The 27,007-nt window shown below is 41.1% G+C and overlaps 1 protein-coding gene across 3 annotated transcripts in view; it reads right to left on the bottom strand.

The window, feature by feature from the left end:
- The window catches only part of PRKD3 (protein kinase D3), a 44,147-nt gene extending 20,981 nt beyond the window's left edge, over positions 1-23,166 (bottom strand). Inside the window, exons 1-7 of one of the 3 annotated variants that reach the window (XM_041477241.1) lie at positions 23,031-23,166; positions 18,918-19,947; positions 9,231-9,369; positions 7,464-7,595; positions 6,641-6,798; positions 4,267-4,456; positions 1,415-1,492 (exon numbers count right to left, since the gene is read on the bottom strand). In XM_041477241.1, coding sequence (XP_041333175.1) covers positions 1,415-1,492; positions 4,267-4,456; positions 6,641-6,798; positions 7,464-7,595; positions 9,231-9,369; positions 18,918-19,208 — 988 coding nt within the window. In that variant the 5' untranslated portion in view covers positions 19,209-19,947; positions 23,031-23,166. Of the gene's footprint in view, positions 1-1,414; positions 1,493-4,266; positions 4,457-6,640; positions 6,799-7,463; positions 7,596-9,230; positions 9,370-18,917; positions 19,948-22,063; positions 22,184-22,547; positions 22,650-23,030 lie in introns of those variants that run through there. The other 2 variants (XM_041477240.1, XM_041477239.1) reach the window with 2 other exon arrangements.
- Positions 23,167-27,007: the final 3,841 nt, after the last annotated feature.

Genomic DNA, 27,007 nt, shown 5'->3' with positions numbered 1-27,007 from the left:
ACAAGAAAAGTAAGAAAGAAAAGGGGAGCTGTGGAATTACAGGAAAAGAGAAAAGCGGAACAGATCTTATTCACCTTTGATTTTCTGTAGGCAGAAATTTAGTGTTTTCAAAAGCTGTACAACTGGTACTGTGGAAAACCAAGAATTAAGACATATTATCTTCATCTGTAGCCTTTTTATGGTTTTTTTTTTTGTTGGTTTGTGGGGGGTTGTTTTTGTGTTTGTTTTTTACTTGCGGTGAGTTCAATTAAGAATGGGAGAAAGAACAAAAAATAAATTGCTTTTCACATCCTCAGAAGAATTACGTGAAACCATAGTTCCCAAACTATGTGGCCTTCACCACTTTAGCATCACAAGGGCAGTAAAACCAGGCTGCAGCAACATCATGTTCCTAGCACATCCTAGCACAGCTGTTGCCCAAGCCTCTGAATCAAGTTGTACAGTTTGATGCGATCTGTCCCACGTCACCAATTTTGTTTCACTAAAAAATGTGTGACAAGGCAACACAGCCACAGAACGGCTGAAGTTGGAGGAGATTTTGAAAGGTCACCTGGTCCAACAATCCCCCAAGTTCATTTCTCCAGTCTGTTGAAGTCCCTCAGGATAGCAGCACAAACCCTCTGTCATATCAGCCAGTCCTCCCAGTCACCTGCAAACCTGCTGCGGGTACACTCTGCCCCATCAAGACCATTAATGAAGATGTTGAAGAGGACAGGACCCTTTGTTGGCCCCTGGGATACACCATGAGTTATTTGCCATTGATAATCACTCTCTAGGCCCCCCCATTCAATCAGTTTTTAACCCCTATCTGCTCATCTACCCATACTTCATCAGTTTAACACTGGCTTACAAAAATACTCTAAACATTCTTCCACAAAGTGTTCCACATGTTCCTCTTTCAATTCTGCAAGGTCTATTCAAAAAGCAGTCCTTCTTCATTGAGGTTTCCAGAAATTAGAGTGCAAGTCTTTCTTTTGGTTTGGCTTGGGGTTTTTCTCCTTTCTCTTTTATCTCAAACACCTCTGCTAACTCTGGCCAGTAAGATAAGTGAAAGTTGTAAAAAATGGTACGTGTCTTCAGATATTAACATTTTAAAGTATATATTTCATGGTGAACAATGAGTAGACCAATCACAACAGATCTTCAAATTTTGTAGATTGGGGTGGCTTCTAGATTTTTCATTTCCATTAAGCAATCCCAAGCAAAAGCTCAGTGAACTTGTCAAGACTGATTAAGTAAAATTTAAGTCACCAGAGTGTAAGTTTTACAGTGAATCTTTTTCATTTTAACTGAAAAAACTGGCAAGATAAATAAAAATATGTCAAATATTCAGAGATGAGGAAACTAAACACTAATGCATCTTACTCAGCCTCAAAAGATCTCTCACTATTTGAAAGCATGTTTCTCATCTTACCTCCATTGAAAATAACCTCTCCAAGACAGTCTCGAGGTACTTTAGGTGCACAGCGTTTGTGACAGTTGAATCTGCAATCTAAAACAGCAGATAAATGAGCCCATGACATCAGAACCTCACTCCCACCCAGGCACTAACATTTATAATTCACTTCTTCCAACACTAACTCAGTTCATATTCATACATTTGCATGTAACTGAAGACAGCACCAATGAGGTCACCTCCAGGAGGAAATTAGCAATCTTGTCCTTATGTCACATGTTGATTTGTCCCACCACTATTTATTATGTCAGTACTTCCCCTTCCAGTACAAAATTATTTGCTACTTCTGTAGCTTCTTCTGAAGCTATTTTTTCCCTCATTATGTAATTTCTCCCATTCTTTCATTTGTTCCACATCCTTTTTTCCATTGCTATATGATTTAACTGTCTCATCTCTAACATTTTTCCCCACCAGCCAACTAAGACTTGCAGACATCAGAGGTCTGATCACACAAAATCTGTGATCACACAACTACATCAGAACAAATATGTACTACAGTAAATCCTGAAGTCCAGTTCCCCTCTCATTCGGCTACAGATTTGCTCCATTTCTTGCTGACACAGGGCAGACAGAATAGCATTATGTCCAGATTTGGCCTGAGATGGAGATGGAATCTCACCTGGATGTGTGCCATTTCTGCACCCGAGGTACCAGATGCAGCCTACTGAACAAAGTCCAGCATACAACATTACTGGTATGAACAGGAATTTCCTTTGTTAGTTGCATCCCTGTGATTTTCAACTCCATCAACGCCATGAATTTCAAAACTCCCTACTGCCCCCACAATTGTTTTCATATTGATAGTTTAACCTCTTTTTGCTATCCAAAACAAGTTCAATGTGTTTTTCTTTTAAGCCCAGACACGAGAAAAACCATTATCTTTCCATTTTTAGTAGCAGAGGAGACAAATTTTGGAGCAGAATACAATATTGCTCAGCTTCTGAGTGCCTAAAAAGATGCATCCTAGGAGACCCATTAAAAGTATTTTACAGCCATGACTTCAGTCCATATTATGAAATACAATTACTTCACTACTTTAAAGAAGGTTGGAAGAAACAGAGACATTTTCAAATCCTGTCACGAAACTAAAAGACTGAATCTATCCTAAAAAACTGAACTATATTCAGAAACATTCCTGGATACAGCAATGCAATTCTCTAGTCTAGTAAACAGCTACAAACATCCCCTGGCATGCTTTTGGCCCACAACATTAACATAATCTCAAACAGTTCCAAGGTCTAGCTCATAAACCAGAGCATCCTATGAAATTGCTCCAGGCAGTCTGATAGAGCCACCCAGGCTGGGATGCTAAGAAAATTTGTTCATGAACACGGGTCATTGTGTCCCAGCTGACCTCAGTGTCCGGGAATGTTTCTGGGCACATTTAATTTATTACCACAAATACAGCCTTAGCATCTCAAACATCATCCTCAGAGCCCAAAGAGCAACCTGAATTAAATCAAGAAATCCAGGGCTCCTACGGGTAGTCAGAAACATAAAACTACTAAAAGACCCCAAGCTTTGTTAATGTGCACAAGAAAGTTGGTGGGAAACCTTAAGAATCTGTATGAAAAGTCAGTGAAAATATTTTAACTGCTTGATATCGATTCCTGATATATTAAAAATAAGTATAGGATCTTACTGCGTTAATGGAGGCCTATTAAGACACTTACTTCTGTCCTGCACATATACATGGCATTTCTCTAGGCTTGTTTTCCATGCATAAATGCTTACAACATGCATACAAGTAATATTCTTAGCCAGTGCCATTCAATTCCCTGAAACTGATGCGGTAGCCCCATTTGTTCAGCTGGATACAGTCATAGCAATGGTATATAGCCAGCAGCATCTGTATGTTAAAACCACAAGGCATCTTTTTTAGGCTTTATTATTTTTGTATCATGTGTATCCAAGAGACACACTGACTGGAAAAAATATCAAAACCAGTTCAGGATGCAGACTTCAAACAGACTACAGAGACTGCAAATAACAACAGAAATTAAAGATAAAACTACTTCCTTACTCACATGAGGCAGCAGTATTACTAGTCAAAAAAAAAAGGCTAACATAGCTGCAAGCTTACAATTTTTTCTCTCCTCTAATAAAGCAAACTGAAAATATATTAAGTGCCCTCTCTCCAAAAGCTGACCTTCAGTACTCCTGTCTGACAAACTCACATGAGAGACATGGAAACTCCTTTCCATATTAATGTTTATGATTCATGACTAGACTTTTGTTTCCTGCAAAAACATCAACAGATCTGTATTAAGTTGTTTGTCCTGGGCCAGTTCTCATAAGTCTGCACTAACTAAGTAATAAAAATCCAGAAGGAGATCATGTTAGTTATGCCCTTGGAACCACATGGAAGAGCCTGAGAACTGAAGCCATGCATGTTAACATATGCTACACAAAAACCATGCAAGTTCAGCACAGGCACCTAGCTCCAAAAGGTCATAATCAGTATCCTATACTAGATTAATACAATGAAAACTCACAGATTCCTTAGTGGTCAGTCTAGAATACAGATATTGAAAAAAAGGAAGCATTTCCCATTTTTATTAATTCATAATTATCCTTTTAGAACTACAGTGTTTTCAATCTACATAATTAAATTTCATTTTTCAGAAAAACGTACAATGCACAGCCTACTACAATGAAAATGAGGGCTGCTGTGATCTTCTGAAAATTATGCAATTTTTCAAAACTCACATGTCGCTGTTTTGCAGTATACAGCCACCTAAGTTGCAATCAGTTTTAAATATGAGACCTTTACTGAAATTGACTGCTACAGCAGAAAATTAAACATTTACCTTTACACTGCATTCCTTGGCGAAAAAGGCCCTTAAGCAGCCGTTTGCAGTACTGGCAGATGGTGGGACGAGTGTAAGAGTGAACAGCAAAGGTGTGTGGGACCTTCACTCTGCAAAGCACCATCTTATCCATCCAGATGGGGCGGCCACTCCAAGAGGGAATCCTCTTACTAGGTTCTGGGCAGAAACGCTGGAATAAAGAAGGAATACATAATTTGCACCAGAACAATTCTACTGCCATGACTGCTTTGAAAAGTCACAGCAGTCAAGTGAACTGGAAAAAGGTAAAAACTGCACCCATTTTTAAAAAGGACAGAATGGACAACCCTGGGAACCACTGACCTTTCAGCCACCCCTCTATATCTGGGAAGATCACAGAGATCCTACTAGAAGCGATGCTAAAGCACATGAAGGACAGGGAAGTGATTTGGGACAGCCAGCAGCCTTCCATGATGAAGTGACTCCATCAGTGGACAAGAAAAGGGCTACAGGTGTCATTTATTGGGAATTCTGTAAAGCCTTTGACATGGTCACCATAACATCCTTCACTCTAAAGTGGAGAGATGGATTCAAAGGGCAGACTTTTAGGAGAATAAGGAATTGGCTGGATGGTCACATCCAGAGGGGAGTGGTCAATGGCTCAGTGTCCTGATAGACATGAGTGACAAGTGATATCCCTCAGGGCTGACACTGGGATCAGAGCTATTAAATGCCTTTACCAATGACAGAAGTGGGATCGAGTGCACCCTCAGCAAGTTTGTGGATGTCACCTTGAGTGGCACAGCTGGCAGACTGGAGGGACATGATGCCATCCAGCAGGACCTGGATAAGCTTGAGAAGTGGGTCCATGTGAAACTTAAGAGGCTCAACAAGGTCAAGTGCTGGTGCTGCACTTGGGTTGGGGCACCTCCCTGTATCAACACAGGGGATGGGGATTGGTGTCAACCCTGCTGGGAAGGACTTGGGGGTCCTGGAGGATGAAAAAAAATGTCAGTGGGGCTGTAAGGGAGGTGCTGGCTCCAAAAGTGACCAGACAAGAAAGCAACCTGGCCAAAAAGCTTCAAGAGGACATTCTGGTATTGTAAAACAAAGACATGAAAACAGCAGATGGAAAAGCCTTACAGAAAGCAGGAAGTACCTTTATTTCCACAGAAGATAAAATGCTAGAAATTCACTCATGACATTCATTTTTTGAGCAACCTGACAAGAGTTACATCCATCTATATGGATGTTTGTATGTGCAGACTCACATACAAACATCCATACAGAAGGTAAAACAGAAATCACTGGAGGCAGGCAAACCAAATTCCAATCACCACCTCAAACTATCAGATTTTAGAAGCAAGGTATAGCATGCTGGATAGCTTACTAAATTACGCAAAGCTATTTAGAAAACTCAACACCCTCAAAACAATTATTTGAAGTTAAAACAAAAACTTTAGTAATTATAACAGAAGAGGTATTGAGTAAATGAAGAGGCATCAAAAAAGTACCAAACATGCACATAGAAATCATGAAGTAAAATTCTGTGATAAATTCTTACAATTCTATGTTCACTGAATAAATCTTACCAGTAGTCATAAACATCAAAATAAATATTTTTCAATACCAAAGACTAAGCTTTTATAGCCCCTAGCTACAAAAATCATGTTTTTGAACTAGACTATATGATTTGTATTTTAAATTGTGGTAAGAATAGTTATAGTGTAAAGTAACAGATTATTATAAAAGCCTAAGGCACAAACAAATGGATCTAATCCCTGCCTGTCCTGTCTTATGATCCCAATATAGGTGGGATATAGTTGATACTTGGTATTTGTTATGTAACTGAGAACCTCTCAGCACTCATCACAACAAGGAACTACTACGGATGTCTGTTTTTACTCTAAGCCCTTCATCCCCTGCACCCTCATTGATGGGGTTTGGGGCTTTTTGGATTAACTCTGTGAAAAGCTTAACCGCAGATCGGGAACACTCTTCTCCAGTATTAAAGCTTACAATTTGTACTGCTTTGGCCAAGTACCTAATCTATGCTGATACAATAATTACAGAACTAATCTGTATTACTAAGAAGGCAAGATGTTTTATCATTCTGAAGCCAAAGTTCTCAGGATTTGATATAACCATGAGTGAAAGGTTAATAACAAAATTATATATTAAACTTATGATTTATTTCCTCTTGCATCTCTCATAGTAATAATAAGCAGTAAGTGTCCAAGTCTAAGAATCATCGTATTTTAAAATTCACTAAAACTGATCATAATGGTTAAGCTTGACTCCCACATACTCATCATGAGCCACTTAAAACACTATCTAGTTCTCCAGAGGTTGAAGAACTGAAAACAGAAATTGTTTCTCCTTTCCCATTACATACCTCTTCAGAGGCAGAGGATGTGTGTTCAGCTTGTGCTGGTCTTGGAACTGAAAGCCCTGCTCCTGGTAAAGACACGTTAGACAGGCGCCTCTTCCTCACTCCACTGCAGTTGTTTGGAATCTTGAAGGCACATCGCTTATGGTAGTTTAACCCACAACCTGGAAGAGGAGTTTGTTTATTCAAAAAACCTCCCAATATTCAAAGTAACAAAAGCAGTACTAGTATTTTGATAAAGCAGTTTTTAAAAGATGACCCAGGAAAATGGTAAAGGGAGAAACAGACTGTTGTGTCAAATTCTCTGATTTTAGTGCTCTTGATGCAATTCACAAAAACAGCTTTTTCTCCAGTAAGCCCAGTTCTAGTAACAAGGTTTAACACTTGGAAGCAGTTGATCTCCCACCACCAGGAGGCTTTCATCACTCCCTCACTTTGGAGCACAAGAACCAAGAAGGATTCAGTGAGAAGGCAGCGTTAGTACCTGACAGCAGGCTGCAGAGTGCTCCACAGCCAGCTGGATGAAAGCCATAAGGAAAGGGATTCCCCTTTGGGAGTCTCTCCAAACTATGTGTTCCTTGTGCGAAGAACACAAGGCTGTAAGCTAGCTATTTTTTCCAAAGTGGGAAACAACACCCAAGGTCACACATTAGCCCAAGTTTGCATTAATGCCAACATCAGAACTTTGGTTTTCCAAGGCACAAATCCTTCCAGCTAGGAAATACTGTATTTATCACTTGCTAACATACCAAACATGATACAAGTTCTCCTTCCTCATCTTATATAGATATACACACACAAATACACTAAATATCATAGACTTACTTACCCTCACATTTTAATCCTTGTCGTACCAAACCCCAAAGCATCTCTCCGCAGTAGTCACAAAAAGTAGGAGCCTTGTAGGAATGCACATAAAGTGCATGAGGACGAATCTGGAAATCTTCAACTGTAGCCAAAGCTTTTAAAAAATTGCAGTAAGTTATAATTCTTGCCACAGGATCAACAAGGATTTATGGAAAGAACATGTTTTAAAAAAGGCTAACTTAAAGAATGCTGACAAGATATTTAGAAATCAGCATTTTACTGTACATAACATTTAAATATGCATTTAGGAGACTACATAGTTCTTCTCAATAAACATTTTTATTGAGGAAGAATATCTATTGAACTCTGTAGGCTAATGTTCCCAGCTAATCAACAGTACGAATCACTCTGTTGAAAACCTCACTAAGCTGAAGGCAGGTACAACAAGCTTTGCTAAAAGCAACAGTAAATGTTTTAAAGAGCAACTTAATTTTCAAGCTGTTCTGTAACCTACAAAATTTTCAAAAAAAGACAGTTCTAAAAAATAGATTTTTATCTTCTAAAGGACTGTTGCAGTAAAAGCTTATTAGATTATACTCAGTGTATCCAAACAGAACTGTGGATAAAGTTTCACAGAACACTGAAATATTCTTTTCCTTAAATAAGCATAGATATATTTCAATTTTTTTTGTCCTGTTTCTTTGAGGGAAAAAAAAAAAAAACGTATTTTACATCAAGATTGTCTTGCCCTGATGGCTATTGTTTTTGATCAGACACGTACTAACACTCCCTATTCAGATTCTTATTTTTAAAATCCTACTGAAAGAGATTTACATGTCTTCAAAATGCTTCAGTTTTGAGTGGTCTGTCTGTCTAGAAGGAAACTGTCAGAGATTGCCAAGAGTCACACAACAAATTTTCCAAATATGTTATTCACCAGAAGCAATGAAAAGTTTAAAATAAGATGATCAATTACTGAACATCTTAAACATGCCCTGAAATGTGGCCAAGGACTCAGCCTTACAGCTATCAAATTCATATTTATTGACCAAGTTTACAAATCTAAGCTCATGACAGTCAAGAGGTCTCTCCTCCTAATATATAGTCTCAGTTTGTCACTTTATCCTCAAGGACTTAAAATCTGCTCAACACTAGTCCAGCTTTTATTTGTAGTTTAACTACAGCTGACTTTTGATTGAATTTGATGAAGTATTGATCAAACACATACAATGGCAATCAGGGCTGGGGTTATTCTGTCCTCGTTATTGGTTAATAACCACCACTCTAACGACTACATTGCTTAAAGAAACCATTACAATAACCAGTAAGAGTCTGTTTTTATAGGTATGATTCAGCAACATTTATATAAAGTCTTATGACAGCATAAGCCATCAATAGTAAAAGCTACAGAATAAAAAGACAGATATAAGCAAAAGAAAACCCACAACAGTTGGAAGAACAAATTCTGAATCCTACCTGCATTTCACCTTAAACAATTACAAAAATTAAAAACTGGTATTATTATACTTATAAATTCTCATTTGTATAGTTTGGATTTATTTTTAATAAGAAACCTGAAGAAGATTAAAACAGAACAATGAAAAAATAACAAAACTGAATACTGAAGCATCAGTGAGTGACACTTGGACTTTCTTAGAAACCTCTACCCTGAAGTATATTGCCCAAAGTGAAAAAGCTCAAGGCAGGCATGAAAATAATGCTCCATGAAGTCCTATTTTCTTTTAATCTACTGAACACAGAGTTGTGCCACTGTTACAATAATACCTACCAGAGAGTACAACCTCAACAAGATCTCCCTCATGTATCTCTTCTGCTGATGTAATTCGTTGCAAAATATTATCTGAATTCAGGTCATGGCGGAACAGGAGAATTTTGTCATACATGCCAAAGAAACCACACTCTGGGAACTGCAACAGAAATCAAACTCTAAATTAATACATGCTCTGTGATAACCCTATACATCAATGTTTTTAGTAACAGCTACAGAACTCAGGAGTGGTAAATGTTTCATGATAACAAAATTAATCTGCTTATTTTTGAGGAAACAAAGCATTTTGTGAAAAATTATATTTTTTTTTTTTACCTGAAAAAAAGAAGTAAAAAGAAGTGTTAAAGTTTTAGTATCTTTGGGTTTTTAATCTCTCAGACCTACATAATCAGTCTGGCACAAAGAAGCCAATGCAGGCCTTTAACTTGGATACCACCACCTATAATCCTCATTTCACAGGTATTCTGGTCAGGCAGGTATTTAGCTCAAGACACTCCAGCAGCACCTGCTACACTTCTCTTGAGGAGCAAGCCAGTTAAGAAGCTCCATACCACTGTTCTACAACAGTTTAGGTCTACAGATATAGGAAATCCTGAGTAACATGCTCCAGAGGACGCTGCTTCAGCAGGCAAGTTGGACTCTATGACCTCCAGTGATCCCTTCCAACATTACCCATTTTCTATGATTCTGTGAAAAGAAAAACTCAAATCCCCACAAGGACAGAAAAAAAAAATCTGTACAGGAAACAGATAAACTAAATCACATGCCACTTTTCCATGATACATCAGTGAAAAAAGCTTTCAATGAGTAGGGAAAATATAGAATGAGAAAGCTTTCTCATTTTTTATTTTCCCTACTCTTCAAAACACTGTCAAGTATGAGCAAAACTTTTTTAAATGAAAAATTCTTAAAATGAAAAGTTTAAAAGTAAACAGTTTGTGGGGGAAAAGAGCAGGAACAGACTCTGGAGAGAAATAAGCAGCATTCAAGCAGCTCCTTTGACCTTTTGGTTTAAACCAGAATTCAAACTTGAGATGGGAACACATACACAGAACAAAACAGGAAAAGTGTGGGAAAAAATATGGACAAGCTCAAAAGAAACTTTTATTTAATGAGGTAACAAGTTAGTAATTTACATGTCACACAGTCAACTGCAGGAAGCTTGTGGTATATTAATTGCTCTTAACTAAAATCATCACAGATTTGTTCTACCAAATCAAAAACATAATGAAGGTATCGTATCCATTGTGCCCATTGTCTTCACACTTTCTTCTCATTCAGAGAAAAAATAATATCCTCTTTACAGCAGCAATTTCATCTGAAATATCAAGTTGATCTTCTGTTTTGGTGTATACACACTACATAATTACATGACACACAATACTCCATGCTCCAGAAAGCACTCTATGTACCTTGGACAGTCACAAAGAGAGGCAGAATTTCTACAATTTAACCCTTGCAAAATCAAAAGACAGAGCTGACAAATTTATACTGACACATAGGTATTCAGTCCTCAGCAAGAAGCTGATTTACTGGGCCAATGCCAAAGCAGCCAGCTGCTTCCTCTGTCTCTCAAATCACTCTCAGGTTTCCTACGTAAAATAGCAAATATCCAAGAATATTCTGAAAATTACATTTTTCCAATTGCCCAAAGATCATCTGTAATACAAAAGAAAATGTAAAGCTTAAGAATTAGCTGTGCTGCCCAAATATGTACCTCAGAATCTCTGCAAGTGTGCATGGGACTTGACTTTATATTGTGAACACACAATGATACAGGCCACTAGTAATTCTTCCAAGGGAACTGACATTTCTTCATAACTGAAACTACATCATAAACTTACTTTAAGCTCTAACCCAAAATCCCACTGTGCCTTGATTGACAAGAAAACAAGATACATTAACATTATTTTAATAAGTGCTGTGAGGTTTATTCCTTGATACACTGTTAACTTCTGTTAAATTGCATTATACTGCTGAAAAATTTAACCTAACAAAAGGCATAGAAAATCAACAACAGCATATATATGCCTGCAGATACACATTACACTTTTTAATAACACCAATATTAATGTCAGCTCCCAGGAGGGACAACTCATGACTCAGGGAATCACGTGAAAGATTGTCTCTTCATATTAAGTTCACAGAACCACCTATGAACCACAGATTTGAAGGAAGCTTCTAAGATACTTCACAAGTTTGAGTCTCCTTCTTTTGATAAAGATATGTCTTTCTCTTTTATTGTTTTTCACTCTTTGAGACCATAACCCTATCATGCAGCTGCCAGAACATCCCTACACATAATCCCCCACCTCAATAACCAGAGGTCACAATCACCTGCCAAGCAGCACTTATCTTAATTGCTATGACAAAATATATTCTGCCTATGCACCATTTACCCATTCCTGTGGACAAATCTTGGATTTACTAAAATGTTTTAAACATACTACACTAATTTTCATTATTGAAAGACATTAGCTAGCAAAATAAAGTTACAGATGAACACTGAAGTCCTCTTTGTGACAGCAAGTGCAATCATTAAAAATATGAGACATTACATTCCTGAGAAAGCAGCCTCAACATTAATCCAAAGTTTGTACCTATAACTAAGATTTTGGTTTACAAATAAATTCCAGACAAAGGCAAAATTAATTTATATGGAGTAGAAATATTATAAAAAAAGCAAAATCATCTATTACAGATTGTTAGAACTGTTGATATCAACACCCTCATTTGGTTCTCCATTAATTAAATTGACCTTTTAAGCTGTGTATCATGAATGCTTCTCATATTGTCATGATATGCTTTACTGCCCTGTTCTTCCAAAACAAATATACATACACATAAAAGAAGTGACAGTGCAAGATTGTCTGTTTTGTAACTCTAACATTTAACCTCCTCAAAAGGTATTTCTTCCACTTCCAAACTTGAGCTTTATCAATGCTTTCTAGACTAAGATGCAGAATCACAATCTCATGACTAACAAGGGAATAATCTATACTAGTATGGAGTACTAGAACTCTCCCACTAAACACAGACTCTGTATACAGTTTCTATAGTATGTGACAAGACTGCAGCAGGACACATTTCTCTAGGCATTGTGCATGCCTGGTCTCCATTTCTGAAATAATTCCAAAAGCTAAAAGGATGAGAAGAGACCCAGCCTGTTCATTACTATGAAGAGCTTCAATTGCTAGGAGGTTTTCCTGAATCCATAAGAGGGACAGGCAGTAGCTGAGGAACCTTGCAGCAGCTCCTTTACCTGTCCTGCTTGTGAGGTGCTTGTCTGCACATCCACAAAGCAGCACAGAGGAACAGTGCAGGTGAGGGCAGCCCACCAACACCCTGCCCAGGACCTTCCAGGCCCTTCACAGGAGCCATCCAAAGGCCCGTCTCCACAAGCCAGGGGAGCACAGAGAAAGAAGGGAAGGTAGAAAACCAAATAAAAAATTCCAGGGAAAAGATACTCTGGCCTTCACAAGACATCCTTAGACCCAGTTTCCACACATACACTGATCAGGTAAGTCAACATTAGAACACCTTTTGGCCTGAGAGGGGTTGCAGTCTAATGGTATGCTACAGATCATAAAATGCTGGGAAATTAGGATTGTACATTATCTACGGAATGTTTACAGAAGGCAATAAAGGCAAGGAAAGAGGCGATTCAGGGAGCAATAAACATGGGGAAAAAATTGAGGGATAAGAAGATAAAAGAGGCTGGTCACCTGTAAACAGGGGTTGGTCAGAACAATTGTCTGATCATGGCCCATGCATCATCAGCTCCACTCATCCTCTATTCTCATTAAATTCAATTTCTAGCTATTTTCCTGAAAGATTTTCTCTCATTCCGAGCCCATGTGTGTGTATGGGGGTGGGTCTGACCACCAGCAATCAGAGCAAGAGGATCCTGTAATCTCAGTGACTGGAGAGATCAAAGTAAATGAAATCAAGAGCTTGAATATCCAGGTGTCAGCAACTGAAAAGACCAAGATCCGGCAACTATTTGAAGCAGCAAATAGTGCTTGAAACCAGCTGCTGGAGACACCCACCTCTATTTGTTGCTATTTTTTTACTAGTGGGTGAGTGAGTATGTGTCTGTACGTTTTTTCCCCACTACCAGACCTCCATCCTGAACCACCAGAGACTGATACAGAATGGGACTGCTGGTGTTGTTTGTGCTCATGTGAATGCTGACAGACAGACACACTGTTGATCTGTTTGGATATGTACATATACATGCATGTGTTGCACACCTGTATCCAAATGTCTATCAGGAATACAGCAGCCTGTATGTATCTATAGCAGCCTCCAAATTCAATCATACCTAATAAAATGTTTCAAGTTAGATGACTCATCCTGCTCTTTCCTTGAACACTTCCACCCCACCCCCACAAAAAAAAAATTTCCCAGTTACAAAAGTACAGACCCTACCAGGAAGATGCCTGCCTCCCAACTCCTTTCCACACTCTGGCTCAGATTCCTCTCTCTGTCCCCACTCCAGCCCGTGCACCCAAGCCATGGAAGCACTGGCTGGCTGCCCTCCCCAGGGCCGGCTCTGATGAGCTGCAGGTGGCCCAGCAGAGCCCTGTCTAAGGCACTTGGCTGGGCCTCGATGCAGGGAGCAATCAGCTCCAACCAAGCAGCTTGGCTCCTCACAGGCATGCAGCGCCCTGCTCTCTCTTCCGCTCCCCAGTCCATTCGGGAATACAGCATTCCTAGCTAGCACCTTGGCCAGAAGGCTGTGTGCAGACTGCTGGCCAACAATAACCTCATCGATTAACAGGGGTTTTATTTCAAGTGGTATCTTTTAACAGAATTTTTACGCAAAGCTTAAACTATGTTCAATAGTTGAACTACATTCAAGTTGTACACTACCAAATTCTTCTCTCTTGTACTGCAGCAAAGTACAGCTTTTATAGCTTTTCTTATGCTCAGTTACATGAAGCTGTTAAGGAAGAACATTATCCAGCTTCTTTGAAGTGTTAACAGCTCATAATGTAAACTTGAAAACAAAACTCAAAGCAGAATTTTTTAAAGCCTGTTTTATCTTACGGGATTATACAGCTATTATTTTCCTGCATAAAAGCCTAATGTATCTGCACAGTTACTCAGAATATATAAACTGCTAATCCCAGTATTACTAAGTTTCCTAAAAGCGAAAACATGACTGTTCCCAGTCTTAACAGTTCCAAAAGAGCATCTAGTGACAGGAAATCACTTGTGGGAAGTCCACATATCCACTAGACTGTGCCAAAATTAATCTCTAGTACAACAATATCACCAACTTATATCAAGAATATATGTAATTGTTAATACTTGGGTGGTACTAGCACAAATGACACAACTCGCGCATTATTGCAGTTACACTGAGGAAAAATCATTGGTGTTATCTAGCATGTTCATACTGTAAGTATTGCAGCATAGCTAGCTTTAATTGAGAGTGCATTACATCGCCTTTTTTATCCAGAAGAACTCAACCAACATACAGCAGTCAGTACTCTGAGCGAAACACAAGTGAGGCTTCTTTCTATCTTGGCAGTAACTGAAAAATCCCTTTACTTCAAGTTCCAGGAGTTACTTTACAAAGTTCTGGACTAGTCGCCAAAAATTCACACTAGGGAAAAGTGTAGGCGGATATTGTTTCAAGGTCCAATATCTCATGACCCGTCATAACTCAAAACAAATGCTTCAAACCACTGAAAGTTAATTCCAAAGTCTAATGGTCCAAAACGCCATTGGAAAGTCTCTCCATTCACTGAAGTCATCATTCTATTATCCTGTATCCCTACCCAGCTATTCACTCCCACTCTTTAGAATCATGTGCCAAATCACATTATCACACAGACTATTAGCTTCAAACATGTTACAGGAGATCTTTCCCTCACCAGATGCCTCAGTACAGACATACTTGGACTACTGCTTGGCTAGGTTTTCCAGCATACAAACCTATTACCATGGAAGTGCTAATCTGCTCACCATGTAACACCTCTGTACCACCAGTAACTCCCCAGCTCCCACCTTCTCACAAGCATGTTTGCTTCTCATGCCTCAACTCTTGCTAAGTCTCTGCATTACCTATATGAAGAAAACAGCTGACAAGTCAAGAAGGCAGAGCAGTATGACGAAAACAGATTTGAGCACATCTGAACAGAAGAGATGATTTGCGTTCATTTTTGAACCTTTCAAAAACAAACACCATGAACTATCACAAGCTTAACCAGTTGCAGTTCTGTTACTTATTTATTACGCTCAAGTTGTTACTGCAAGTGTTGTAGAGATCCATCTGTAATATGGATGGATTGCAATATGATCCTTGTAATGCAATGAAAACAATGAAGCGGAATCTAATCAGCAAGACATAAGAAATACCCCTTTGATTTTGTTAAATGGTGACTTTGGGTGGGTTCAGTCAAAAAAACTGCTCTAGAAAAACTACGCGGGAAGAGTAAGAAACAGATTGCATGGGTAAAGTACCAGTACTCAGAATGCAACAGTTAAAGGATCATGAGAATTTCAGGGAAACATTCTAAGGTAGGGGAGCAGTTGGTCTGTTTCAGAGCAAAACATAAAGCCATCAGAGGAAATATATACAGAGAAGGAGAATGCTGAGTATGACTGAAAGTGAAAATGATGAAGGACAGGTCTGTGGACCAAAAAAGACAGAGAAGTTGCAGAATCAGGAAAGTAAAGATTCATAAATTTACTGAAAAAGTTACAACAAATCTTGCAAGTACTGATACTACACAAGTAACAGCTCAAGTTAAACTTTTAGCTCCAGTAATCAAATGTTTCTCATTTATAGCTCTAATCAGAATAAAATTAGGCAAACTGGAATACAGCATTTAGAGCATGCTGTCCAACATAACCCTCAGTTTGCAGGCAGTGGAACATCACCACACGCAAGTTTCTAGTTTTAAGTCAGTCATCCCTTTGTTCTACATCATTTGAGGAATGAAGAGACAGTATTCCAACACAGAACAGGATTAAAAACTTGCCTCTGTAATATCTGACTATTGTGCAAGGACACATACTGTCTACCCGCTACAAGTTTTTCTGCTTCTAAACACTGTCCCTCTGTTCCAGCAGCCATATGTGCCCAGCTTATGTTCCTCTTCAGACTGCCTCTGAGAACTGTATGTCTGATACTTTAATACACAGCAACCTAGATAAGGAATGAACAGAGAAGACCATGAATCTACTGGAGACCATCAGCAAGAATTCTTTTTAAGCATCCCTATAAAGTCAAAAGTTTGGATTTTCTGAGGACTTCTATTAACCATTCTAGTACACAACAACCCTAACACAGTAACCCCCAAACTTAACTTTATACTTGAAAAAAATTGAAGAAAAACACTTAAAAAGAAAAAACATCTCCTGATGTTTAGAACATCTGTATGAGAGCTAAGAGACACACCAAATATTTGCATTACTCATCTCACTCCCTTTGCAGACACATGCCTCTTTAGTTTCAGTTCTGCTGATGCTGCTTCTAATTACCCTTCTGCAAAACCTGACAAGCTACACTGAACACCAGTGTCTGAAGCAGGAAACACAGAAAAGCAGAGCCCTAACCACTGTTTTTGATACCGTAATTGTAGCCTCAAATACAGTAAGGCAGGTGGTTCAAGCTCCCAAGTAGGCAAAGAAGGAATCCTCAGAGTTTTATTTTGTTCCAGATTACATAGAGGAATACAAACCTGAATTGTGACTGTTAAGTAAGTAAACATCTGTTTAACTCTAGTAAAGATAACACTCAAATAAGAAGAAAAGCTATCAATTATTATTCCAAGTAAAAAAAAGGTATTTCTCCTAATTCATTAAAGAAATGCAACAGTAAGTAGATACTGTTAAGTAGAGAACTATCACAACAACCACACAGTATCCTGCAGTCAAGACAAGACAGTTTAAGCAGGCTGTGGAATACCAGAGGAAAGGGAAGCTTTAACACTCTTGAATCTCAACAGCATACCCAGCAGCTTCAAAACTTTCAACTGGAAAAAAGAGCAACCATTTGCATGATTACCGACAAGAACGCAGTTAGCAATTTTCACATTAGGCATCCACTAATCCTAGAACACTCAACAGTCTTGCAACAGTCACCAGAACTAAGAGAAAAACAGTCAAGGCAGGACATACTGCTGTCAAATAGAGTACAGGGAGAATACTGCCACTCATGCACTAGCTGCAAAACTACTTATGAAAGATGAATCCACCACACATGAGGTTGTTTCCTGATCAGTTTGCTGCCTGCAACATGTTTTCACTGAGCAGTCACTTTCTGGTAGTGTCAGCTGCAGGAGAGCAGAAACTGCAGCAAAGCCAGACAAAAAGGAAAACTGACCATGAAATCCTCATCAGTTTCACAGCAGATTAGGCTTAGCGTGTAAGAACTTTGAGCTGTAAGAAGACTTCGTGTTAAACTTTTAGATGAGCCTGCCGAAAAGCAGAAAGGAAAAAGAAAAATAAGAGTGAATGCACTTGTTTTCATCTTTCTTTATGACAGAAGACAGGAAATATGCAGATGTAAAGAGAAGGAGCTGATATAGAAAGAAAAAGCAGGCCCTAAAATGGCTGCATAAAGGTATACCTAACATGCATGGTACATGAAAAAAAAAAGACCCAAATAACTCGTCTCTTCAGAAAGGAACTAACATGCTGAATTATATTATGGACGTTATTATGAAAGCGGTTTGTTTGACAACTAGTTTGTAAAAATAGAAAAGATATGAAATATATTATATGAAAAATATGCAGTAAGTTATGAGATAGGAAAAAAGATACACAAGCATATGCAAGTAACATATAATGCACTTACGTTTTTTCAGGCTATTAGGTGAAAAAGAATTATATAATAAAACTAACCAATGATAAATATCACAATTATCACAACAATGAAAGACATGGAGATAATTCCCTGACCTTGATGGAAAATAGTAACTTCTTACTTTATGAAATACTGTTAACTTCTTTCAGGCTGCTTCCTGGGATCTAACCTTCCTAACCTGAAGATAAAACCTGGATGCAAAACCAGCACAATCAGCGTTACTTCCTTCCTAGATAGACAGCATTTGCAACAGGGTAGCCAAGACACAAGAGAAAAGTGTGCTACGGTTCTTTTGTTTCTCAGTCAACCCTCTCCTAGCAGAAACTATACTGACATATATAGGAGTAACACATGTATTCAGTATACAGAAAAACAATACTAGGACATTATTAGCTGTTTGGTGGGATCTTTACTTATTAACTAGAAACAAAAGGAACAGCTAGTATCAAGTCTGTGGCCCTGCAATGCATTTCTGTAGCCACAATTGGTCCTGTCACTGCGGCTGGCTATACAGATCCAAGAATATCCCTCAAGAGTAGTAAGCATAAGCTAGTAAAAACCTAAGGTATCAGTGGCAATTGTTGAAAGGCAAAAACTGCCCATATTGTGAAAAGACATTGTTGCAGGAAATTTAGAACTACATCTTTTACTAGATTTCACAAGTAAGAAAGAGGAGAATTTACTCCTTTTGAATTAAAGGCTTCTCCCTTGAGAGTTACCAAAATTTCTTTCTGTGTAATTGCAAATACCTAACATAGATCTTTGTCACCATACCAAACTCTTGGCATATCTCAGTTGCTATTACTAAACAGCCTGTTAGCAAACAAACAACTGTTGCAGAACACGGTAGCATTATACCATACCTTCTGGTAAACTATTGAGCACACGAGGTCTTTAACAGCAGAGAGGGACAGGTCCTGAGCTTCAATGGTGACAGTCTCTCGAGTGAGACCAATCTGCAGAAGGAAGGAGATCCCATGCATAGAGCTTCGGGAGTTGGTGAGGCTCTGGGTACTGTAACTGCCATTGGAGAGTCGGCTGGAGAGCCCCGACTGGGGACTTGAAGACAAAGTTGGGGTCTGTGGTGCAGCAGCATGACACGCAGGTGGGGAAAACTTCTGTAAGGATGGGGGAGAAGAGTCGTTTGCTGACATCTGACTTGCTTTACTCTGCCGAGATCTCCCTAGTAGTCAAATTCTAAGTGAAATAGGTTATCAGTTCTTGGTTTGAAATGAAAACAAGGATCATGTAAGTTTCCCTTTCTTAGTTCAGTAAAATGCTCCTGACGAGTAAAACTTAAATTTCCCTTTCATTCGGTGCAAGCCAAAGAGTAAAATAATTACAGCTGCAAGTTACTTTAAATTAAAGGTTCTCTTTCTGCAGTTACAATCAGCTGATCAAAAGCAGATTGTCTGTCCTTTAGCACCACATCCAGACACAGAGGCTTACATAAAGGCCTCACAGAAACACATCAGCTCTGCTGTTTTATACTCTTCATTTTTTATTAAAAAAAAAAAAAAATCTGGTGAAACAGATTGAAACAGAAGTTGATAATTCATTAAAAGTATCCTTGTTCACCTAGTTACACAGATCATATCTCAAATGAAGACTCATCTCCACGCAGACAGCCTTTCACAATGAAAAAAAAAAGTGTATCCTTGAGCAACAACAGAAGTCCACGCATGTGATTACTCTATTCCTCCTTCAGAAAGTCTTCTCTGAATTCACAGGACACAGTGAACTTGAAGATCAATGAAGATATCTGATTTCATTTTTATAAAATATTTTAGCTCATGAAATGGAGGAGCAGAATGTCTGAAGACACAATCATATTAAATGTAATCTCTAGCATCACCCAGATAATCTCCAGCGTTTTGAAACATTGTACTCTACCTGTAGGGGAAAAGATAAAGTTGTTATTTCACATGAAATGCATGAAGTCACACACTCAACTCCTTTTACTTAAATGTATTACATTAGAAGCATTTAGTACTTGTAAATTAAACTTAACTGCTTTCCCACTGTATGATACACACGAAAAATCAGATCTAGCACTGACCAATATGTTACTACAACTTCTAATTAACGACAGCTTAGCAGAGCAAAACCCTTAGCACTTAAGAGGAAAACAACAAAAAAGCTAGGGGGAGGGAGCAGTAGAACACAGCTCTGTTCTGTACATCTATATTGAGAAGCTGGTGGGCAGGGAAGGAAATTCATTAAATGCACAGAAATGTCAAAAAAAGAAATGTCAAAAAAAAAAACCCAAGATAAAAACTCAAACTCTACGTGGCAGCATGTACCCAGGGTATCATTTTAATACTGTTATTCAAGAAAACTGAAGAATTACTTGCACAAACTATAGGAGAGGTACAATTGAGCATTGGTTGGTTCCTTTGGGAAAAAAATTAAATCATTTAATAATACTCACACATCTGATTAAAAAGCAAGTCTGCTGCAACCTTCAAAAATAAATAATTTCATGAGCATGGGCTTGAGATACTTGTTACAAGATGCTATGTTACCTGATTCAGTATTTCAAACATTCAATGAGCAGCTGAAATGTTTGAAAATAATAATTTCAAGATTCCTCATGCAACTTCTGCCACAGGAGAAGTTTTCCATGAGTGCAAAAGTGGTCCAAATACATAGATACTACAAACTGCTAACAGTTTTTATGGAGCATTGATCCATACAGGATACTGTGTGTCCGTAAGTAAGCTCACATATTTTTTCCTTCCCTTATGTAAAAAAAAAAAAAAAAAAAAAAAACCAAAAAAACAAAAACAAACCAAACTCAGCAAGTGCATTACTCCTGCAATGAAATTTCAGAAGAGAAATGCCACATCTTATTGCACACAGTAGAAGCTGTCCCTTCCCAGAAATAAGGCTGAGAATTGCTAATACAGTCCAATTAATACACTATGCACTCCTGGTATTTACCAGTCAAACAGGTCAAAACCCCACAGTCATTGCATTCTGAAAGGTAGATACACAATTTGGAAGAAAAATAAGCTCATGGTACTGTGACAAAAATTCCTAACAGAGGCTCTGTAAAGAGAACAAATTGATACATCTGGATCTTCAGCACAGTTATCTAGAAACTCTTGCCTTCAAATACAGAAGACTTGTTGGACCTGTAGCAATGACATCTGTAAAGAAACTTTGGCCTTAAACATGACACAGATGAAAGCAATAAATAGGAAGAGCAAGGACAGCAACAGTAACATTTAAAGACCTTTCTCAAGAGAGCAGCTCCACAGTGCCTTTAAGTTTACTTGAAGATGACTTGTTCTTGTTTTCTACATACTGCTTTCCTCTCCCTCGCCTCTCACAGATACCAGAGACAGCAAATACGAAGCCTTAGGGGTGGATTTGAATTACAAAAAAACAATGCCTAACCAACATAAGAGAGAACAGAAAAGCCTTATGATGTGAAAGAATTAATTAGTCTGCTAGGCAAGTTTAATTTAGACAGTGAAAACACCCTGTGAAAGCTCACCTACAACTGCCTAATTAGAACGCTAATTATGTTTCTCAAAGGCACGATGCATTTGCATTGACAAAGTCTTTTGATACCACGTGTGTTTGCATACAAGCCTTTGAAAAAGTTTATTTTTGTTACTTGGTAGGAAAGAATGGATCTTTCTATGAAAGGAAAACCATAGAAACTGTTCACTTTGTAGTGAGGATAGAGTTCTTCCGAACATCAAATAGGTGTATGCTGAAACTGACATGCAGTCTACAACTCTGCGTTTTTATTTACGCCAACCCTATACCTCACAACGCAGAGAGGAACAGGGGCAATGAAGGAGTCCCTCTGCCTCCTTCCCCTGCAGCCCAGCTCGCAGCCTGCGCTCGCCCGCAAGCGCTGTCCCTCCCGATCCCGCTGCCCCCAAACCCGGGCAGCTTCTCCAACACCTGGTCCTTAACCCGCCCTCCCGCCCCGCTGCGAGGCGAGACGCGGACGCCGAGCCCCGCTCCAGGCGGCTCCACTCGCAGTTCTTACCCAGCAGGGGCCGTTCCTACCGGGAGGGACGGCAGCTCCCCGCCACGGATGCCGGGCGGGACCGGCGGGACGCGTCCTGCCTGCCGCGGGTCACGCAGCCCCGTCCGGGCTGGCGCTGGCAGCCGCCCATCCCTCCCCGGTTTAAATCCCCGCTGCGCGACCCGCCCCCGCCGGCACCATCTCCGGAGATGATGTGGCCTCGGCCCGTCACCCCCACCCCGGGGCACCCAGGGCGGAGCTGCCGCCGCGGCGCTTTCCCCCCGCGGGGTCGGCGGGCGCTCCCCCGGGGCACGGCCCGTGCCGGGCTCGGCGGCCGCTCCCGCCGCCGCGGCAGGAACTTTTGGAGTCCGCCCCCGCCCTTCCCCGGCGCGGTGGCGGCGGCGGCCCCGACCCCCGTGCACACACCCACATACACACACCGCGACCCCACGGCAGTTCCTGCCCACAGCAGCGGCGGCCACATCCCCGGTCCCGCCGCGCTCACCTGCGGCCCCGCTGCCCCGGGCCGGAGCGGCCACTCGCGCATCTCCAGCCCCGCGGCTCCCCACACACACACCAGAGCCGCCCGGGACGGGACGGGGCTCCGCCGCGGGGGCTGCCGGGAGCTGTAGTCCCGCCACAGCGTTCTGCCGCGGGCGGCCCGGCCTGCGCGAACCACGAGCCCCGACGTGCCCCGCGCGGGTGGGGGGGCTCAGCGCGCGCGGCGGCGCACGCGCAGAGCTCCCTGAAAGAGTTTCCGTTAGTTTTCCTTGGCCGTGGCGGGCGCTGCCCCGAGCCGCTACGGCGGGACGGGACGGGACGGGACGGCCCCGGCTGCGGGGCCCTGCCCTCCGAGCTGCAGCTGCCGCCCCGCCGCCGCCCCGGCCTCGGCTCTCCAGCCCTGCCAAAGCCTGTGCCAGCTCGCTCCCGCCAGCTGCGGTGCCAGCGCCGGGCGCGGGTCCGGCAGCCCCCGCCCTGCCCGCCGTACCTCGCAGTGCCGCGGCTCCTTCCCCGCTCCGCCCGGCGGGACAGCCGCAGCCCGCGTGTCCGTCCGCGCCGCTCCCGGTTCACCTCGGCGGGACGGGGTGGCGCAGCCCCGCGGGGGTGTCCCCTGGGCCGGGCAGGCCCTCCATCGCTGCGCAGGAAATACTTGACCTAGTGTGTCACAGCATCGCGCTGGTCTTTTCCGTGGCCGCGCTGACCTGGGAGCTGGAAGTGGCTTTCAGCGTCTCCCGCTAGCCCCCACGGATGTGCGTGCAAGAACTCAGAAGTTCTCCGGGCCCTTCTCACTGACCGTCTCCTGCTGCTGATTTTCAACCCCCCCCTTTTAATACTCTGATTCACCAAATCCCATTTTCTGCCCTGCGTTAATGATGCCACTCTTGGCATCAGTTGCAAATTTCGGCAGGCAAGATATTTGGGAAAACAGTGAGCTGCAGTACCAAATAAAACTGGTGCAAGGCAAAAGTGCTTCTGTAACCTCCCTTCAGCCCAACAGCTCCCTGTTGAGAGACAACCTGTAATCTTCCTTCTTGAGTTTGGATTCAATTTCTGTGTACAAGTCTTAAAATAATATCTACTGCCATAGAGAGTTGCTGAAGTTTAAGTTATATACCAGACCGAAAATGCCTTGAAAAGGCAAACTGTCAAATTCAAAGGCTTCTAATCCTCAGCTCAGCGAGACACAGATGGAGCAGCAGATTAGTGCCTTGTCATTTTTAGCTCTGTTTGTAACGTACGTTTCTCATTTCCTTCACCTTGTGCTCCTGAGGCCTGGCCCAAAACCCACTGAAGCTGAGGGGAGCCTTTCCGCTTCTGCACCCTATTTTGCATCAGACCTTTACAGCTGACAGAGAGTGTAACCAGCTCTCTGCGCTGACTGGCGCCATTTTATTTGATAAATAATATGCCTGCAGCTTCTTGTCAAAATCTGGAAGTACTTTAAACTAAAAACGTAGCAGTTAATGGTTGATTCTGCTTTTAACTGGTTTTGAATGCCAAAAACCACCCTGGGACTTTTTAATGAAGGCTATTCCATGAATAGAGGATGTTCTTGCCAAAGCTCTGCACCAGATAGCTGAGCAATCTTCGTTTCCTTTTTCCTCTAAAGTGGGACTCCCACACGCCACCACTGTAAACACAGAGCTTGCCTCCATAAACATGATTTCTGATGCTTAGCACAGCCAGGAGTCACACTCTGCTGTATTTAAAGTGCAGCAAGCTTCTCACATTTGGAGTAGCAGCCCTAAAAATAGCTGTTTATGGACAACACCAGATGGATATTAGGTATTACCACAGCCACTGGGCAATGATTATATTTCTTTGTAAAGAAGCTCAGCTTTATACCATCCAGTAGGGTTGGTGCCATTTAATTTGCTGCCCTAAGCTGTAATAGCTGCTTTTTCATAAATCAGAAGATGGATTAGTTAAAATCAATTTATTATAGAACACAGGACAGCATCAATAAAATTATCAAAATAAACAAAACTGCTGTAAGCACTTCTTTGGTGTTAGTTTCTGTTGAACAAATATTGCTGAAGCATCCAAACCCTGTTCTGTTTGTAAAGAACTCTGTTGTAAAGATGTGTAAAACACATCTGAAAGCAGCTCTGCATGCAGTATCAGTGTGGAGCAGCACACCCATCTGTGCACATGCACAGCTGACTCTGTGACTGCAGCATCATGACAGCATTAGCCCTGGCTGCAGCAATTGACAGGGCAAGCATTCCGGGTTGTTATTTTTATGACTACCATAATTAGTGATTTCCTGTGGATTTCATCAGTGTTCTTAACTTTTTTTCTGAGCCCACATCATTCCCTCAGATGGTTAGCTTGCTTTCACAGCTCAGCTTTCCCTGCTGAAGCCAGCTGTGCTTTACAAATCACTCTCTCTTACATCTACAAGATACTAGGAAATGGGTAACTTTCATTGTATTTATTTGCTTTTATAAACAAAAACCTGGTTTTCTGTACAGACCACAAGGGCTATATAAACAAACTGCATTTGGAACTGTTTTATAACTCTAAAAATGATTCAAGTTTTTCCAGTTTGAAAATAATACCTCTAGCATTTGGTATTTCATATCTGAAAATGGATGCATCATGTATTCATTTCTATTCACCAATCTAATGTTTTAAACATTTTCATACTCAAGGCAATGTCTTGGAAGAGTTTACTGGTGCATTTGCCTTAGAAATTCCATAAGTACATGCTGCCATGATTATTTTTCACTGCTTTCGACCCTGATGTTGCCCTCATTTAGGATCTGCAGCAAATGTCTGCAAAAAGAGGAAGTAATATCTCTATAGACAAAATATAGAAATGCTTTTCCTTTTTTTTTTTTCTTTTTTCTGTTCATTGTCTCTTTTCTTTCTCACTCTCTCAACTCAACTTCTCCCATAAGGGAACTGAAAAAAAAAGTTAGGAGTTCAGGTTTGGTTTGGATAAAATCCTGAAATGTGGGTATGTCTATGAATTACCTCATCGTCTTGGTTTGAGCCCTTAGCTGAACTTTGTCCCAAAATTTACCTCCCAACAAACCAGTGAAAAGTTTAGTATAGACTTATAAACATAAAATCAAAATTTACCTTGGTATAAACATACATTTTTTGACTTTTTTTTTTAATTAAACACAATGAATATTTGTATTTAAAATCCTAGGTAATTGAGTTTTGGAATCCACTTACCCCCCCCCTCCCCAGTTTAAGGAATGACCTCATAGATCCTTTCATCTGCTGGATGGGTAGCTTCATTCATATCATATGTATAATTCTACTGTATCAGCTCCAAAATAAAGTTATTTTCCTAAATAAGTGTTTAGGGTAAACCTAACACATTACACACTTTCCACTTATTAAAGCTTTGTCTGAGAAGGCATCAGCCCATGGAAACAGGATCTCCTTAACCTGAATCACCAAGCAGGCTGCTTCCACAGCCTGATAAAGGCTGTTGCAAGCCCCAGGAGGAGGAGCAGTGGATGAGTTAAGCGGGATGAGCAGCAGCTGCTCAAGCCCACAAGGTGCACATGAGCGCCAGGCACCTGCAGGCCCCTGTGCTGCTCTGTGCCATCAGCCCCACCACCCCTTCCCTCCGGGCTGGAAGAGCTGCCTGCGGATTGCTGAGTCTGCAGCGGCCCAGGCTGTTGGGCACTGGAAATCTCAGAGAGTTTCTGCTGCCTTACTGCTGTTGGCAAATCCGCCGTAGCTGAGGCTCAAAATGACAGAATCATGGAGTGACTTGGATTGCAGGGGACCTTAAAGACCATCTGGTTCCCACCCCACTGCTGTGGGCAGAGACACCTTCCACTAGACTGGGCTGCTTGGAGCCCCATCCAGCCTTTTGGATTGGAAATGACCTTTTACTATGTGGATTCAAACCACAGCAAACCACACTTCCTCTGCTCTCCCTGCCAGTCGGGAGAGCCAAGCATTAAAACTGTATTTGTCATTGGGGAAGGTGCAGGAGCTCCCCCTCGGGAGAAAACTGGCATGCATGAAACCTGCATTAAAGCTGCATCAAACCCGCATGGAACCCACATTAAACCCGCATGAAACCTGCATCAAACCCGCATGAAACCCGTATTAAACCTGCTTGGAACCCACATTAAACCCGCATTAAACCCTCACGAAACCCACATCAAACCCGCATCAAACCCGCAGCGCCAAAAAAAAAATTTCCCCAGAGCTGATAGCCAAGGCAATGACGGAGCCCGAGGTCTCAGCTTCCCAGGGGCGGCTTGGCTGAAATGCTGACATGTTGGAGGGTCAGCAGAAGGAAAAGGCTTTGACAGAGGTGCCTGCATCGGCTGTCCGTCGGGACTTCAGTAGATGGCACTGTCACACCAACTGTCACTTCCTGGGCACAGGAGGGGACGATGTACAGAGCATACTGTCACAGATTGCCTATGCTTTTCTTCAATTAAACTACCCTTTCCCCCCCTAGATGATATCTGATTACATCTATTT

The sequence above is a fragment of the Pyrgilauda ruficollis genome, unplaced genomic scaffold, assembly GCF_017590135.1.
Source record: "Pyrgilauda ruficollis isolate IOZ18807 unplaced genomic scaffold, ASM1759013v1 scaffold4, whole genome shotgun sequence".
NCBI lineage: Eukaryota > Metazoa > Chordata > Aves > Passeriformes > Passeridae > Pyrgilauda > Pyrgilauda ruficollis.
The sequence above is the reverse complement of the archived record's forward strand: the minus strand, read 5'-3'. Positions and strand labels throughout refer to the sequence as shown.